At 39.7% G+C, this 18,687-nt stretch overlaps 1 protein-coding gene across 5 annotated transcripts in view; it reads left to right on the forward strand.

Moving 5' to 3' along the window:
• Window positions 1-611: 611 nt before the first annotated feature.
• The window catches only part of GATB (glutamyl-tRNA amidotransferase subunit B), an 89,468-nt gene continuing 71,392 nt past the window's right edge, over window positions 612-18,687 (forward strand). For 3 of the 5 annotated variants that reach the window (XM_019441276.2, XM_019441278.2, XM_053901193.1), the window contains exons 1-2: window positions 613-824; window positions 2,726-2,876. In XM_019441276.2, the coding sequence (XP_019296821.2) occupies window positions 649-824; window positions 2,726-2,876 (327 nt within the window). In that variant the 5' untranslated portion in view covers window positions 613-648. Of the gene's footprint in view, window positions 825-2,725; window positions 2,877-18,687 lie in introns of all 5 variants that reach the window. The other 2 variants (XM_019441279.2, XM_019441277.2) reach the window with 2 other exon arrangements.

Consider the following 18,687-nt stretch of genomic DNA (forward strand, 5'->3'; position numbering starts at 1 on the left):
CTTAAATACAGCACTTATTACCTACATGAAAGTATCCTAGTTTTGTTAACTTTTCTGTATAGCTCCTCTCCCCATAACGTAAGTTCCACGAGAATAGTGGACATAAACGTCTTCCTCGTTCCTTTATCGTCAGTGCCTAAGAACTGTGCCTGGCATATAAGTAGGCACCCAAGTGAGTATTCGTGGCATTAATGCACAAATTAGTGTGTGAACGGGCAGAGTAAATAGAGAAAATAACTGAGTGAATTTGGAACCTCAGGAAGTCTTCGCGGAGATGTCAAGTTCATTTACTTCAGCTGTTAAGGTTAACTGAGGTATAAGATCCCGCCCAGGTTTCTTAGCTTTGGATCTCCGGCACCACCTGCTCTTACTCAAACTCATCGAGGCACTCCCAGCCACAAACCTCTCCAACTCCCCGCTAGGAGGAGTCACACCTCCCGACCCAGAAGCCCTCCCACCCTCTCCTCTAGTTCTCCTTCCCTCCCCTCCCCACCAGAGTTCCGGCAGCCTTCGCGTAGCAGTGCTCACTGGGAATAGTAGTCTTCCGGTGTGAGGCTAAGGAGTTTTATCTATTTCTAGAACTACGCTTCCCAGAGAGCCTCGCGGCAGAGGAAAGCTGTGTCACCTGACCAGGACTCTGGCGGGGCAATGGCGGCGCCCATGCTGCGCGGGTGCTGCCTTGGAAGGTGTTGGGCTTTAGCCTGCATTGACAGCAGTTCTCGCCACGGAAGAGGGGCCGCGACTGGGTTCACGTCCAGCGGGAAAAGGGGACAGAGCTTCGTGGCTCAGCAGCCCCTCCTCACGGCCCAGAAGTCAAGGAAAGGGTATACGATTTCATACCATTACTGCCCACTTAGGTGTGAGGTGGAACTGCCGGAGTGGGGAGGTGGTGGCCACTACAGCCTGGCTTCAGTCTAGACGTTTTGTGGGCGGGGGGGTTGGACTATAGCCTGAAACCTAAATGAAAGAGCAACACGAGCCCTCTGTCAGCCTCGCCTCCACACTAAATCATCAAATAGATAAGCATATTTGAGGAATTCGTGAGTGTAAAATCGCAGGTGTTTTCTTGAATGTAAAACTACACACACCGAAGTGTGGATTCAGTCACCTTACTAATAGCACTACCAGTGGGGTCCGTGACAATAAGCGGGATCTTATTTAGCTGACATTTATTTAGCGCTACTGTGGGAGAAGTGTTTTCAAAGTAGAGAGGGATCCTTTACCTACAAGCTCTGGATGGTGGTGGCTTAATATTGTCAGAAAACTCCACCTATCTGTGGAGGTGTTTAATGTTGAACGTTTTCTAGACCCAGGAGGATGTAGCCAATACAAGAGATCTTCCTTCTGATTAGAGAGCTTTGCTTCTTTTGTTAAATAGCCTCTAAACAGCTGTTTATACTTTATAAGACTTAAGTAGTTTCTTTTTAAATACAGAAACAGAAGGCACGTGTTTGGTAATCACTATATCCTTTGAGACAGTTAAGTTGGCATTATATTTGCTTTTCTGTTCGAGCGACAGAAGGAAAATGTCCAGAAACGTTCAGCTTCTATTCCTTTTATAAATTAGATCGTCCGACTGTAAATGGAAAGTATTTTTTCTGTCATGTAATGAAACTTAAAAAAAAAAAAAAAAACTTTTGAGTAATGTTTTAGCAAATGCAGACTTTCTGATGAGTTTTTCATTTAATTCCTCTCAGTAGCAGGCAGCGCTTCCAAACTTTAAAAGGAAGGACTTAATCTTCTCACAGTACTATAGATAGAGAACTTGTGTTGAAATGATTGGAACAAAACCCAATACATGCAAACAAAAACCTAGATAATATAGGAAATTGCTTGGGAGGAAAGCAGAATAGGAACAGAACATGGGAGGAGTATGTATAAACATGCATTGTCCAGGATGTATGATTTCAGAAGGAATAAGCACATTTACAAGAACCTGGAGAGATTTGTGTATGGAATGCTCATATAGACCCAATAGAGTAGGGGTGGCCAGATAGAGATTATTATAGCATTTAACAGCTTCTTAGATTTTGATAGCAATCAAGCATAAACAAACAGGAACCTGAAACTGTATCTGGGGAATTGAAAAAAAACAAAGCCACATCTTACAGTTTAATGTTTTCATTTGCACAAAATTCCCAGGAAGAGTATGATTTAGTGATGATTTATTATATCTGTGTCACTCTTACCATTTTACTTGCAAGCCATTGTTATAAAATGAATTCAAAGCATATGGAGAATTTCCCTTCCTTTTTAAATAAGATATACAACTATTTATCATTATTTCTCTAGAAGTAAAAGCATAATGTTTATGTTAATTCTAAAATATTTGCAAGATCAGCTTTCATTTACTGAGTCATTAATTGGGAAAGGACAGTTAAAGTAGAAAATGCTGCTTTTCACTGAAGTCAGCCAAGCAGATGTCACGTGATACCCATTTCTAAATTGTTTCAGGATGCCAAATTGTCCCTTCATCACCTTCCTCTGTACAATGAGTTTCCTTATGCCATGTTGTAAATGCATTTTATCTTGCTGGTCTTGTAGATGTTCATTATGGATTGCTTTTGATTCAGTGATCAATACAATATGACATATTTTTAAATATAAGGATCTAAAATTTTAATAAGTTAAAAATATGAAATTAATACGTATGGTTTAGGGTTGTAGAAATTCATGCATAGTTGCAGATCCAACTACTTCTTAACCATTATTTTTTTCTCTTTAGTGAACACAAATGGGCAGCTGTGGTAGGTTTGGAAATTCATGCCCAGATTGCCTCCAACTCTAAACTCTTCTCTGGATCTCAAGTCCACTTTGCAGCACCTCCAAATTCTTTGGTATCTTTTTTTGATGCATCTCTGCCTGGAACTCTGCCGGTAAGGTTTTTGTTTAATCATATTTCATTAGAAAATGCTTATGTTTTATTGGACGTAGATAATGATTTCCTTGTTTTAACATCTTGGCACAATTCTTAGTACTTGTTTAGGGATTTGGAGTGAAGTAGGATGAACTAAATGTTTTCTAAAGACCCATCTCTGTAATTCTGTTTCTAAATCTAAATGTCATCCATTCATTCATACATGTATTCACTCATTTCACACACATTTTAAAATGTCTACTAAATACCAGACCCTGTGCTATGAACTGGAACATAAAGATGAGTGGCATTCCTTGCCTTTGAGGAGTTTAAAGACTAGGTGGGGAGAAGTGTCTTATAAACAAGTAGAGTAGTGTGTGATTATGCCTGTGAAGGTGATATGAAGGACATGGTTTTGGAACCCAGAGTGGGGACATCTAATTTTGTAAGAGAAGGATTATTGTGAGAAATTGGGGTATGAGTATGATTGGAAAGCTTGTTGAAACAGGTGGTGTCTGAGGTATCTGAGAAGCCAGATAAAAGTTAGGTAAATGAAGGAGGAGAAGGAGTCTGGTCACGGAAAACAACATATGTCACATGATATTATAGTGTAAGGTTCATAATGATTGTGATTATTGAAAATTAAGTGGTCAATAGTAGAAAAAGTCAACCACAGTATACATTGAATTAACTACTTATTTACTCACTTTCACTTAAACCCAGGGAATGACTAGGTCCAGTGTACTCAGTCAGCAAGATTGTTATCATATAATTTCATACAGTTAACTGGATTTTTAAGAAAAGGATAGAAGGAACAATATGAATATTTGAGGTAATCAATAAATCATAGTCTGTGCGGGACATACAATATCGACTGGGTGTGGGATTTCCTGCCATCCTTGGAGGGAGTGTGTATAGATAGATGGTGGGAACTGGCAGGGAGAGGGAAGGATGGGTGAATTCTGCACTGTCTAACATGTGAATACAAGTGAAAGCTGGTTGATGTGACCATTGGCAGACTTGCAGAGATGGAGGTTTACTTTTCTCAGAGTCACTGTCCAGAGTAGAAGGTTATGGGCAGTGCCTCCAATGTGCCTGCTATACCCAGGGCTTTGATTCTACTGGGCAGTGTCTCTTACTTGTGCTTTTTGTTGTGGAGGACTCCCATCCCTGCAAACCCTATCCAGGCTCACCTTTGATTTGCTGTTGGGTCTTTCTGGAGGAAAGACAGATAAAGGGATGTCTGTCCCTCCCTCCCTCCGGCTTAGAGTATCTGTCTGTGGAAAAATAATTTTTGTTTGGGAAGAGACAATTTTTCAGTTACAAACATATGAGTTCCTGTTTGGGCAGAGATGCAGATATAGTAGAAATAGAGTAATATCTGTTCAGACAAGTGAAATGGAAAGCAGTTCATCATAACACCTCTCCTTTTTTCCTTCTGAGCTCAAAACTTTTTTTCACCATATGGTAGTTCATTATCAAGAGGCTACACATAACCTCTGATTTCTTTCTAGGTTTTTGCAGCTGGGAATACAGAATCCAACATTTATTATAGTTCACATTTAGAAATAGATCTATTTGCAGATAGGTATGTTTTCTGTAAATAGGCTTTCATTTGTGGCTAAATGTGGTCAAGTATTAGAGACAATTTAAAATAACTAAAATGTGAACATGCTTTGAAAGACTTCTTGCTATACACCAAAGAAGAAGGTGCTTGCCCAGTGATAAGCATAGCAAGAAAACAGTGAAGGTGTTTGGGACATTTAAGTGGGTGAAAGCAGACATGAAATCAAGGGCAAAATTTTTATTAGTCCTGTTTTTCTTAATATTGGAGAGATTTGAGAATACTTAAATACATATGACTTATAGTCAACAATAAGATATTCCATACTTAAAAACTGTGTAAAGAAGGTAGATTTCATCATAAGTATTCTTACTGCAATAAAATAAAATTTTTAAAAATGCTGATGAGGAACCAATGAAGAAGAGCTAAAAACAGTTAAAGAGGCTTGAACATATGCATTGTAATCGGTCTCTCTCCCTACCCCAAAGAAACCCCACTGAAATTACAGTAAAAGAATTTAAAAGTTATAAACCTATAAGAGAATGGGAGACCAGAATACATGAGAGATGGTAGATGGAGGAGGGACTGACTTAGCAGAGCTGAATTAAGTATAACCCAAGAAAGGGCCACTAGTGAGGAGTGAGACGGCATGCCCTTCATAGCCTCAGAAGTGGTCAGGATATGGGATCCTTAATTATTGTGGAAGGCCAGGGAGAGGTGGAAACAAGGGATTGATTCTGAATCTGGATATGGAGCAGTTAGACTTAAGGTCCTCTCCCCTGACCCTCTGTAGCTGCCCCACCCCCCACAGGAATCTATAGTTTTAGGAAAAATTCAACTGGTAACACATTCTCCCTGGGAACCCCAGGCAGAGGAAAGGCACTGATGTTAGAGATTGTCTACACTCTAGACTCCAGGGCCTGCCCAGTGCTTTTTTCTACACTGTTTGGGGACCTCAGGCAACCTTGTATAGCCATCACTCCCCTTCCCCAAGCAGGAATCTGCAGGAACTTGTTTGGAGATTACATGTCCCTGGAACGAAGAGCTTCAGATACTGAAACTTGGAGTGGTAGGGGTCTCTATAAACAAAACTGCCTGGTCACCTGATCATCCTAGAATGCAGGCCACCGGTCAACAAGTCCTGGATACTTACGTTGAACTTGTAATCAGCATTTTAGTACCCTACTTCAAAATATAGACCGATAGCCAAAAATCACTAGACTTTTGAGGAAATTCTCCTACATAATGGAGACAGCCCCAAATAAAAAGACTAAAAGAAATAAGAGGCAGCAGATAATGCACAGGGTAAAAGAATACCTTAAAAATTAAAAGCTTTTATAAATATCCTCAGGTAAAAAAGGTAGCTGCACCTTTGAGATAAGAGCATGATAGTACTTTTTAAAAATAATTAGAACTAAAGCTCCAAGAAATTAAAATTATGATGACAAAAGAATCCAGAAGAGTTAGAAGATAAAGTTAAGAAAATCTTCCAAAAAGTGTAACACAAATACAGTGAATTGGACAGTTGGGGATAAAATTAGAAGATTAGAGAATCAGTCTAGGGTGTCCAACATCTGATTCATAGAAGGTCCAGAAGACAGAAGAGAGACCATAGACCAGAAGAAACTATCAAATAACACAGATTCATTTCCCAGAACGGAAGGACCTGAATCTTCAAATGGGAAGGGCCTGCCAAGGACCCAGTGCGAGGAACAAAAAGAGTCTCACATACAGGCATGTCATCGTGAAGTGTAGGAGCCTGGGATAGAGGTAAGATACTGGAACTTACATAAAAAAGAAAAGAAAGGTCACATGCAAAGGACTGGGAATCAGAAAGTCATCAGACTTCTATTTTTTTTTAATTTTTAAAGGTTTATTTATTTTGAGAGAGAGAGAGAATGAGTGGGAGAAGAGCAGAGAGAGAAAGAGAAAGAATTCTAAGCAGGCTCCTTGCTGTCAGCATACAGCCCAAGGCAGGGCTCAAACTCACAAACTGTGGGATCATGATGTGAGCCAAGATCAAGAGTCAGATGCTTAACGGACTGGGCCACCCAGGCACCCCATAAAGTCATCAGAATTCTTAGAAGCAGTGCTTAAAACTGGAAGAGAATGAAATGGTATCTTAAAAAAAATCTTAGAAAAAAATGGTTCTAATTTAGAATTCTGTATCCACTATCAACTGTGACAGTAGAATAATAATATTTTCAGACAGGTTCTCAAAAACTTGGCATTTTACTATCATGAAAACCTACTGGAGTAATGGAGAGGTTCCAGATTGCCAGCCCTGCAGCAGGCCCCAGGGAATCTGGTGGGACAGCAGGATGGATGGCTCTAGAACAGAGCCATTTCGAGAAAGAATGGGTAGCTGGGTGGGAATAGCAAATATCTAATGTTTGTGTAGATACAAGATTTTACATATAGAGTCTTTGAGAATAATAAGCAATAAGTAAAGTGAAAAATATGAAGCAAATAATGAAATAAAGACTTGTCAACTCCAAAAAACACACAGTGTTCAAGAAAGGAAATGTGATCATAGTATACTTAACAGCTTAGCCGAGAAACCCATTTACTTAATAATAATAGAAGAACCAACTACTGATTTAACAAAAGCTGATATAACTAGGATTTGGGGAAATAAAAGAACTAAATTCTTATCTACCATTATCAGAAGTCACATTCCAAATTGATAAGGCAAGAAAAAAGTAAGAATATACTCTAGTTTTGGTCACAGATTCAGGGAGGCCCCTTTCTGCTTTCCATGCCCTAAGTTGGTAGATTGGTTTTTGTTTTTGTTTTTTTGGCTTTTATTCTTTTTTTTTTTTTTAATTTTTACAAATAAGGCAATGAGTGAAAAATTTAGAGTTCTCAAGAGACAGATTAGTCAAAAGGGTTTTCAATGACGTATTAAGAAATTTTATGTAAAAGTAATATTAAGTAATCAAATATTAACCTCTGCTGGTTTCTCAGCCTTCTGCTAGTGAAATATCTTTTTTGTACCCAAAGTCCAAATAGTGACAGACTCCCCGCCACACTCCCTACCTGTGATTCCCATCCTTACCATGCTTTTAGGAGGAACAGGCTCATCTATATTCTAGATTATTCATACCCAAATTTATGCATGTCGTGGGAGTATGTGCTTTCCTGGAGGTGAAGTGACCTACCTACCTACCAGTTTGACTTTTTGGACTTTAACATTACTCAGCTCACCATGGGATTGGACTGAAGAGTGGCATATTTTGTTCCTGAATAGAAATGTAGTAAAATAGAAAGCATGGGTAAATTCTAAGAGGCAAAGTAAGATAAAAATACTGCAAAATATCTTGCCTTATAACTTTATTTAAATTATCTCCTGGGGGACACCTGGGTGGTTCAGTCAGGCGTCCGACTTTTGGTTTTGGCTCAGGTTTGTGGGTTTGAGCCCCATGTCGGGCCGCATGCTGACAATGCAGAACCTGTTTGGGATTCTCCCTCCCTGTCCCTCTGCACCTCTCCTGCTTGTGCGCTCGCGGTCTCTCGCTCTCCCTGTCTCTCTCTCTTTCAAAATAAACACTAAAAAAAAAAATTATCTCATAGGAATGAAATTGGCCAAGTCATGGGGCTCCATGTTCTAAAACAAGAACACTGTGTCATTAGGACAGCTATCAACTCTGTCTTTTTCCCAGATGAAGGAAGGATTGTCACTTGGCAAATGGCCAGCAGCCTTGGCCAGCAGGTGATGGATTTTTCCAAAGGTCCCCTGGCACTGCATATTACTTAAAAATAGGAAGATAAATATGACAAGACAGCTCAAAGATCTGAAAGTGGTGCTGCCAGGGAACAGGACTGGCGGGTGAGGGCAGCAAGAGCTGCTGGTTTTCATTATAAATTATTTCAAAATACCTGCCTGTAATAAATTGTTAAACAACTAAAAGTTGTGAAGGAGTAACATATAGATAAGAGGAAATTATTGATAGAATCAGGTTCCTGAGAAAGCAAGAAGTATCTTCAGAGCACAGGAAGAAAGACAGCTTTCCATCTGTAATCTCACGGAAGATGGTCCCTCCAACCCATGTGTAAAGGCAACTTTTTAGTTTGGGTTGTGGAAGGTTGAGGAATCTCCCATCTGGTTTTTCCCTTTCCTAGCAAACACTGTTTCTTACATCTCACACTCCTTTTTGGAGCTCTTTCCTGCCTGAGTCAGTATCCCTTGCATTCTGGGTCTGTGGGTGATTCAGTCTCTCACTTTTTCTGTGCCTCCAGTCGTTTCTAGCTCTTGAATGATAGCACAGAATTCTAAGTTGACAGTTATTTCCCCTCAGCACACTGAAGACATGATTCCATTGTCCTCAGGCATCTATTATTGCTGATGAGAAGTCTGCATCCTTTGTAAGTAATCTGATTTTTTTCTCTGATAGCTGTAGCCAGGACATGTCTAGGTGTGGATTTGTTTTTATTTATTCTGCTCAGTACTCAGTATGATTTTTCCACTTGAAGACTCTACCCTGGATTGTGGAGGTATCTCTGCGGGATGAATTCATGGCGGCCTCTACCAAGGCCCATTGGGCTTTATTAAACAAACTGTTTCCATGTTACTTTCTCAGCTCCTGAATATCACTCAGCTTGGATAGTGCCAACATTCAAGCCACACCCATGCTAGGTACAGGGCCAGGGGCCCTGATTTCTCAACACTTTCTTTTCACTTTGACCTTGAGGCAGGTGGCCTGTTCCATATCCACTCCTACAGTTGGTGGCAGAACATTTTCTGCCTGGACCAGGATTTTGTGGTTCCCATCTCCCTGCCCCAGGTGTCTCACAACTTCGACTTTTGCTCCTAGGGCAGGGGTGGGGGTTGGGGGGGAGGGGCTTTAAGTGGCCAACATCTGGTATCCTCTCCGCCTGGTGAACAATAATGATAGTAGTAAAATCAACTGACATTTACCGAGTGCATGGTATGTGGCAGGGACTGTTCGAGGTGCTTTCTTCATATGTGTTAACCTTTTTAAATCTCATAATAACTATATCAGACAGTTCTCGTCATCATCCCAATTAGAAAGTAAGTTAGAGAAGCTAGATACAAACCCAGTAGTCTGCCTTCCAGGTTCAAACCTGTAACCCCTTTGCCATCCTATCTCTTATAGTGACCCTTGGGTGATACATGGCTTTAAGCTCCACTACTGCCATGGAACCCCAGTTTCCTTTCTGGCTTTTGAACTTAGCTGTGTGTGTGTGTGTGTGTGTGTGTGTGTGTGTGTGTATTTATAAATTTATACATTTATATAATGTCTGTGTGTATAGATACAGTACTTGTTTTCATCCACCATGTCCCCTCGAACCCCAGTGTATCTGTACTCCCAGCTATCTATCACTTAGGCTGCTATTTTGACCAGTGGTTACAACCCCAGCCCCCTGCCCCTATTCTGATTGATGACTCTTCTGAATGTTTCTTAGGACCACAGGCATTTTATCTTCTTATTTTACCGTTAGTTTTAGAATTATATGGAATCCCATCATAAATCTTCAGACTGAAAAGGTCATTCAGCCCATTTTCTTGCTTATAGGCAGGATTACAGCTAAACTAAGGACAGCGTTCTTTGTTTTTATTAGCAGGGATTCAGCCTTACTCATTACTTTGACCTAGTAAAACCTCTTACTCTGGTATAGGATCTTCCTTAACTTATTGAATAATTATTCATCTATAGAACTTAAGCGAATCTTAGGTTATCTGCCTAGAGTTTACTATTTCCTACTTATCAGTGTCATCTCGATTTCTCTACTTATAATACTTTTATGAGATGTGAAATGGGAAGAACAATAGGAAAGGAAACATATTTGTTTGATAAAATGTCAAAGTTACAACTCTTGTAATTTGCTAATGTTTCTAGTAAGGGTGAGATTTCATCAAGTTTGTTTGAAATTTGTGCTTGTGCAAACATGCTTGGACCCACCCACCCACCCACCCTTCAGTCTGTTACTTGAAATGCTTGCCCCCTCCTAGTGTCAATCCCTATGCAGGAGAAAGCAAAGAGAACATTCTGCCTCTGTTGATGCCAGCTGGTAGGTTGCTCAGCTATGGCCAGTAGATAGCTACTTCTGATAATCAGGCTGCGCCACAATTAGATTAATTAAGAACTAGTGACTCTGCTCTTGTTTTCCTTGTTTGAAAGCTCTTATCTGTACATAACACCGAGCCCCCTAGTAACTGTAAATGTCTATTGTTTCCAGAACAGGGGAAAGGGCTGTAAAAACTGTTTTCCACACGTAGGCAAGAATATTCTCCTCTTTTCTCAGGGTTAACCTGTCTAAAAAAGCATTTGAGGTTTTACATATCAAAGATGTTTGGAATTGGCTCTGGCAGCTATGGAATGAAAACTGGAAGATTGTTTACCATATTTTACAAAACTTTCTTTTATGCCCGAGAGTATATACAGTTGACCCCCAAACAACACAGGGGTTAGAGGCACAGAGTCAGAAATCCATATATAACTTTTGACTCCCCAAGAACATATCTAATAGCCTGCCGTAGACCAGAAACCATACTAATAACATAAATAGTCAAGTAACACATATTTTGTAGATTATATGTATTATGTGTTATTTGTATAATAAGTCTTCTAGAAAAGAAAATGTTAGTAAGAAAATTATAAGCAAAGGAAATTTATTTGTCATATTCTCCTGTATTTGTCAGAAAAATTCCACATATAAGTGTACTTGCACAGTTCAAACCTATGTTGTTCAAGGGTTAACTGCATTACTATTAGCAAGAAGAGAATGGAAGAGGGGGAAAGATATGATGTCAATATATCTGAGATGATGCCTGCCCTCTGGAAACTAACAAACGATGGAGAGATGATGCTTTATATTAGAGATTCATACTTGAACATGTATGCCACGTTGCACCATAAGGGATCTTGGCCCTTAAAGAAATGATGATGTGAATACTTTGTAAAATACTTTGAGATTAATTTAATTTTTAAATTTCTTATGGCATATTTATTTAAAGTTAGCTGTCAATATCCTAGCTCTCTGTACATAGCAGATACTAGTAATAACTTTTGTTTTGAAGGACCTAATAGATTTAGAAATACTTGACTAGTTCTAGAGAGCATTAGGCTGAAGTGCTTTCCTGACTCTTAATTCTAAATGTAATTATAAAAGTTGTTAACTCAAAACTTCTAAACGAAATAGAAATTTAAGAACACAGCATTAGAGAAGTGTTTAAATGCATACATTTATAATCAGATCTATATTTACCTCTCTGTCCATTCATACTAGATTATGTTAAGTTATTTGACTAAGAAGACAAAATGTGACAGTTTTCTATTAAAATATTTTTCCATTTCAATGATTTGCTTTAATGTAATCTGTAGAATTTATAATTACATTATATTCTCAGTCTTTAATCTTGCCAGTCATTCTCGGAGTCACTTTGATGGTTTTCCTTCCTTCTTTTGTAAAGTAGGGTGTTCCAGGGGTGAGGAGTTTTGCCCTATGACCCTTGTCCCTATAAAAGTGGTGTGTCTGTGAGTTCAGACACACAAATGTGGAAAAGTTCCCTTTCAGCTCCTAAACTCTTCTGATGGTCCAACACTTGCCTTATGATGTCAGTAACTGGCTATCTGAACTCAGATGATTCATGAGGGTGATGGACTCACATGTTCAGTAGGCAGCATGACCTCTCCCCTCACGTGGGAATCATTTGACTCCTTCCCTGCCATGGATCTTTTCCCAGCTCTCCGTAGATTCTTGAAAGCCTCCCTCTTCACGACCATTTTCACCTCCCCTACCCGGTAGCAGTCTTACCTGCAGTATTCCCCACGTGAAGTCTGACTGTATTAATAATAAGGCTTCTCACTGGGTGTTGTATGGAAACCAATTTGACAGTAAATTTCATATATTAAAAAATAAAAAAAAAAAAATAATAAGGCTTCTACTTTGTATCAATATATATTTGTTTTGTATAGTTGATTGACCATCCTTTTTGTGTATATTGTTTATAGCAATTTATGTGTTTGATTATAAGTTTCCAAAAAGCAGTTCGTGGACCTTTCTTGGGACGCTTGACCGTACCTTGCATATAACATGTATATAACACCGTGAATAGATATTTCTCTATATAATGGCATGCACATACATGAGGAGTCCATATGAAATAAAGTTCTAGGTGTCTAAAACCCTTTTGCCATTTTTTAACCTCTTTATGGGAATCTTTCTGAAGTGTATTTTATACTTTCCCACTTTTGCATAGGGTATATTGAACATATAAGCTAACCTCTTGATTACTCAAGGTCATCAGCAACGTCAGTTATTGGTCAGTGTTGTAATATAATGGTGCCTTCAAAGGCTATTGAGGTGTATAAACCTATCTGATCCTACAGTAAATGGATCAGATACAGTAAAAGCCATTTTTTTTAGGTTTCATATTGCAGTCTTTTTCCTTGCTATTATAGTTATCTACCCCTCACCTTTTTTTAAGCTGCTGTTAGTATATTTGACTCAAGGAGCCCCTTCTTGCTCATTTGCTACTTGTCAATCATTGCTTCTCATCTGCTGTAGCCCAGAAAGCCTGATTATTCACTTGCTATTGTAAGTAAGAACAAGGCTCTGCACAGAGATCTGGTCTACAATACAAAGTACATGAGTGGTAAGAAGCTTGTTAGCTTCTTAAAGTTATAAACAGTATGAGAATGGAATAGAAAGAGATCCTGGAAATTATTCAATTTAGTCCTTTTAATTTACAGATGAGAGAGCTGCTGTTGTGACTTGACCACAGTCACACAACTGCTTTGTGTCCCAGTCAGATTAGAACTCATGCTTAGCTTCCAGTCTATATTCCACCATTATCGGAATTGCTGGTAGGCATTGTTATTTTGCAGGTATGTGTATATTTCAAAACATAATACCATTGACAGATGTGTATGTAATATGTTTACATGTGCATCCACATGCTGATAGACACAGAGAGGCATTGACTATTTAGCATGGACACTGATATTATGCACAGTTTCTAACGACAGTGTCCACTGGGTGAGAGATCTAAATCTGGAGAGAGATAAAAGAGGGAAAGAGTGCTGATTCCGAAGAAGAAATGGAGAAAAGAAAATCTAACCTAATTAGTCTTTCTCCAGACCCACCATTAAGGGAGCAGCTGTAGCTCTGGGTAGCTCTCAGCTGTACATATCACCATGCAAATACTGATTATAATGAAACATTCTTTTAGGATCTTTACTATATGCTTCCTCCAGGAAAATTTTCTCTACATTTTCTTTTGGTTCATGAATTCCCTGTTATGTCTGCTCTGCTCTTTAATATATCCATTGAGGTGTTTTTTTTTTTTCTTCTGAGAGTATCTTCCATATATAGAAATTTGGTTTTTTCCTTTAAATGTCTTCTGACTTTTTTTTTTTTTAATCTTTATTTATTTTTGAGAGAGAGAGACAGACAGACCGACAGAGTGTGAGTGGGGGCGGGTGGGTGGACAGAGAGAGGGAGACACAGAATCCAAAGCAGGCTCCAGGCTGCGAGCTGTCAGCACAGAGCCCAACATGGGGCCCTAATACACGAACCATGAGATCATGACCTGAGTCTAAGTTGGATGCTTAACCGACTGAGCCACCCAGGTGCCCAAATGTCTCCTGTCTTTTAAAAAATACTGCCTTGGGGCACCTGGGTGGCTCAGTCGGTTAAGCGTCCGACTTCAGCCCAGGTCACGATCTCGCGGTCCGTGAGTTTGAGCCCCGCGTCGGGCTCTGCACTGATGGCTCAGCGCCTGGAGCCTGCTTCCGATTCTGTCTCCCTCTCTCTCTGCCCCTCCCCTGTTCATGCTCTGTCTCCCTCTGTCTCAAAAATAAATAAACGTTAAAAAAAAATACTGCCTTTTTTGTGTATTCAGTTTTTGAATTCTTTAGTAACTTTATGTATTTTCGAAAGGTTTTTTTTGCTAGAGAGAGAGAGAAAGAGAGCGCACATGTGCAGGGGAGGGAGCAGAGAATCCCAAGTAGGTTCTGTCAGTGTAGAGCAGAGCCTAACACCAGGTTTGATCTTGCAAACTGAACCATGAGATCATGACCTAAGCTGAAACCAAGAGTCTCATAGTGTTCAGAGTACAGATCTTTCACCTCCTTGGTTACATTTATTCCTAGATATGTTATTCTTCTTGATGCAATGATAAATGGGATTGTTTTCTTATATTCTTTTTCTGGTATTTCATTCTAATAAAAACACAACCAATTTCCGTATATTAATTTTGTATCCCTCAATGACATTTGTTAATTCTAATAGTTTTTTGTTGGAGTCTTTAAGGTCTTCTATATATAGTATCATGTCATCTACAAATAGTGGCAGTTTTTCTTCTTTCTTTTTTTTTTTTTTTATAAGTTTATTTACTTTTTTTTTTTTGAGAGAGAGAGAGAGAGAGAGAGAGAGAATCCCAAGCAGGCTGAGTGTTATCAGCACGGAGCCCAACTTGGGGCTCGATCTCATGAACCATCAGATCATGACCTGAGCCAAAATCAAGAATTGGACATTTAATGGACTGAGCCACCCAGGTGCCCCAGTTTTTCTTCTTATCAGTTTGGATGTCTTTTTTTTCCCTTGTCCCATTGCTATGACTAGGACTTCCAGTAATGTGTATTGATTATGATGTTAGCTGTGGGTTTGTCCTATATAGTCTTTATTACGTTGAGGTACATTGCCTGTATACCCATTTGTTGTGAGAGTTTATCATAAATGGTGTTGAATTTTGTCAAATACTTTTTCTACATTTGTTGAAATGATCGTATTGTTTTTATCCTTCATTTTGTTAATGTGGTATATCACGTTAATTGTTTTTTGCAGACATTGAACCATCCTTGCATCCTTGGAATAAATCCCATTTGATTGTGGTATGACCCATTAAATGTGTCATTGAATTTGGTTTGCTAACATTTTGTTGAGAATTTTTGAATCTATGTTCATGAAAGATATTGCCCTTTAATTTTCTTTCTTTCCTCTTTTTTTTTTGTAGTATCTTTGGTTTGGTACTGAACTAATGCTGGACTCTTAGAATGAATTTGGAAGCATTCCTTCCTCTTCAGTTTTTTGGAATAGTTTGAAAAGGATAGGTGTTAGCTCTTCTTTAAATGTTTGGTAGAATTTACCCATGAAGCTGTCTGGTTCTGGACTTTTGTTTCTTTGGGGGTTTTTGATTACTGATTCAATTTCATTATTAATAATTGGTCTGTTCAGATGTTCTATTTCTTCCTGATTCAGTCGTGGAAAGTTGTGTGTTTCTAGGAATTTATCCATTTCCTCCATGTTGTTCAGTTTGCAGGTGTATAATTGTAGTGGTCTGTCAAAATCTTTAGTATTTCTGTGATATAAGTTTCTCTTTCATTTCTGATTTTATTTGAGTCCTTTTTTTTTTCTGGGTAAGTCTCACCAAAGGTTTATTAATTTTGTTTTATCTTTTCTGTTTTTGTTTTTATTAAGACACATTTTTTTTCATAAGTAATTTATTGTCAAGTTAACTAACATACAGAGTATGTAGTGTGCTCTTGGCTTCAGGAGTAGAGTCCCATGATTCATCACTTAAATGCAACACCCAGTGCTCATCCCAACAAGGCCTCCTCCTCAATGCCCATCACCCACTTACCCCTCCTCCCCAACCCCCCCCTCCCCACATCAACTCCTAAGTTTGTTCTCTGTATTTAAGAGTCTCTTATGGGTTGGGTCCCTCTCAGTTTGTAACTTTTTTTTTCCTTCCCTTCCTACATGGTCTTCTGTTAAGTTTTCAAATTCCACATATGGGTGAGAACATATGATATCTTTCTCTGACTGACTTCACTTAGCATAATTACCCTGCAGTTCCATCCACATTGTTGCAGATGGCAAGATTTCATTGTTCACATAGCTGTTCAAGGCTAGCTGTGGGTGTGGCTGAGTGGGAGCAGTTTTGGAGGAGTATTAGTCTCAAATGAGCTACCTGCCAGTTATGGCAGGGTGGGAGCTGCTTTGGGGATTTGCTGGTCCTGACAGAGTCTGCCCATTGGGTATGGCAGAGTAGGAGCCATTATGGAGGGACACCTGCCAAGGCTAGCAGGTTGGGTGTGGCAGGTCCATGGAGGAACACAGGGGCAGGGTGAACAGTGCTCGCAAGAACTGGCTCTGGCCAGCAGTGGGCCAGCTAGGTAGAGTGCTTGCCAGTGCTTCTGTTCCTGGAGAATATTCCTACAGATCCCTGCCTCTTTCACATGCCCTAAAACTCATCATACATCTACTTCACATATGGCCCGGGTACTTTTCCATCTTCTGCCTCTGTGCTCAGTCTCCAAGCAAGTTAGCTTATGCATAGGCCTTTTAAGAGAAGACACTTGGTTTCCTATATCTCTGGCTCCCTTGGAGGTAAGCCCCACTCATTTTCAAAACTCCTAGAGTTAAGCCCCGCTGATTTTCAAAGCTCAACATTATGGGGGGCTCATCTTCCCAGTATAGTGCCCCAGGGTAGGGGGTGTCTGATGTGAATCTTTTTTTGCATTTATTTATTTAGTTTTTTTTTAATTTTTAAATATTTACTTAGAGAATCCCAAGCATACTCCGTGCTGTCAGCACAGAGCCTGACGTGGAGCTTGATCTCATGAACTGTGAGATCATGACCTGAGCTGAAATCCAGTCAGATGCATAACCAACTGAGCCACCCAGGTGCCCCCGGTGTGGATCTGGAACCCCTCACTCCTCAAGGATGATCTCCACACGTGTGATATTACTCCCACTTGTGGATCCCACATCAGTGGTGGAGGACCCAATACACATCTCTCCCCCTCCTACCATTCTCCCATTCTTGCTGTGGCTGTTTATAACTTTAGCTGTGGAAGAATGTTCTGCTGCTCTTCAGGTCTTTTTCAGAGAGGGCTGCTCTATGTAGCTGCAGTCTTGGAGTGCCTATGGGAGGAGATGAGTACAGGATCCTCCTACTCCACGGTCTTGATCATCCATTTACCCATTGCCTTTAAAAGTTATCATTTTCCAAAAAGAATTTATCCTTTATCCTTTATCATTATCCAAAAAAAATTATTGAATAATTGCCTTCACCTTTGTATGGAAATGATGGTGCCATCTCATTCCTCTTAAGAAACAACAAAAAGTGGGGCACCTGAGTGGCTCAGTCAGTTAAGTGTCCGACTCTGGCTCAGGTCATGATCTCGTGGTTTGCGAATTTGAGCCCCACATTGGTCTCTGGGCTGACAGCTCAGAGCCTGAGGCCTGTTTCAGATTCTGTGTCTCCCTCTCTCTCTCTCTGCCCCTTCTCTGCTCACACACTCTCTCTAAAAAATAAATAAATCATTAAAAAAAAAATTTTTTAGTAAATAAAAAAAGAGACAACAAAAAGCAATATGATAGAATTGAAAGGTTCAGCCAGCTATGGTGGGAGACCCATGAGGAAACTGAGGTTTTGTCTTGCCCTCCACCCCAACCTTGGGGAACCTGAGGAAAGTCACCTGGCCTTTTCCCCAGGTGACTCTCCTAGGCCTGTAAAGCATCTCTCTAACCCAGCCGTGTTTCTCTGCTGCTATCTGCCTTTTTCCTGATAAGGGAACATCTCTAGGCAGCATACTCGGTCTTCCCAGAGATTCATTCCTGAGGATGAAACCTTCAGTATTGTATTTGGAAAGGGATTTTCTCCCATTTCCACATTCCCTTATGCTGGTTTGTTTTCCCCTCAAAATATGTGCTTGGATGAGAGATTGCACACAGTAACAACGAACCCTTGTCAGAAAAGATGGTGCTATACTTAGAACACATAACTGTTTGTAATGAATTTGGTACACTACTGCACCAAAAAGTCTGTCATACTAGAAAGTGAGGCGGGGATATGTAGAAAATAAAATATAAACACATTACCAAAGATACCCAGGAGTATGAAAGCTTAGGGGTCTTTTGTTGATATAAATATATAGTAGTTAAAAAAATTACCTAACAGTGTTCTGTGACGCTATTTTTGTCTCTGACATTCAGGCAGCTCATACAGGCTTTGTACTGGTGATTTATACTAGCAGCCTGTAATAAAAATGCAGCCTGAAATCATGCAGCTGGGTACCATTCATTTTTCCTCCATGGACAGTACCAGAACTTAAAAAATTGCAGCAGACATGTAAAAGCTCTTCCCTCACAGGAAATGCATGCCCAGCCATGGCAGCTGGCCCTCCTGGGTTTCTTCTGCTCTATGGAGTCATTGGTGATGCTGTGCAGGTTTCTAGATTGGTTTTATGAGTATGAGAAAAGAATTTCCAGGAAGATATTATGTGGTTTTAGG

This window comes from Panthera pardus, unplaced genomic scaffold (assembly GCF_024362965.1).
Source record: "Panthera pardus isolate Hobbes unplaced genomic scaffold, ASM2436296v1 HiC_scaffold_13, whole genome shotgun sequence".
NCBI lineage: Eukaryota > Metazoa > Chordata > Mammalia > Carnivora > Felidae > Panthera > Panthera pardus.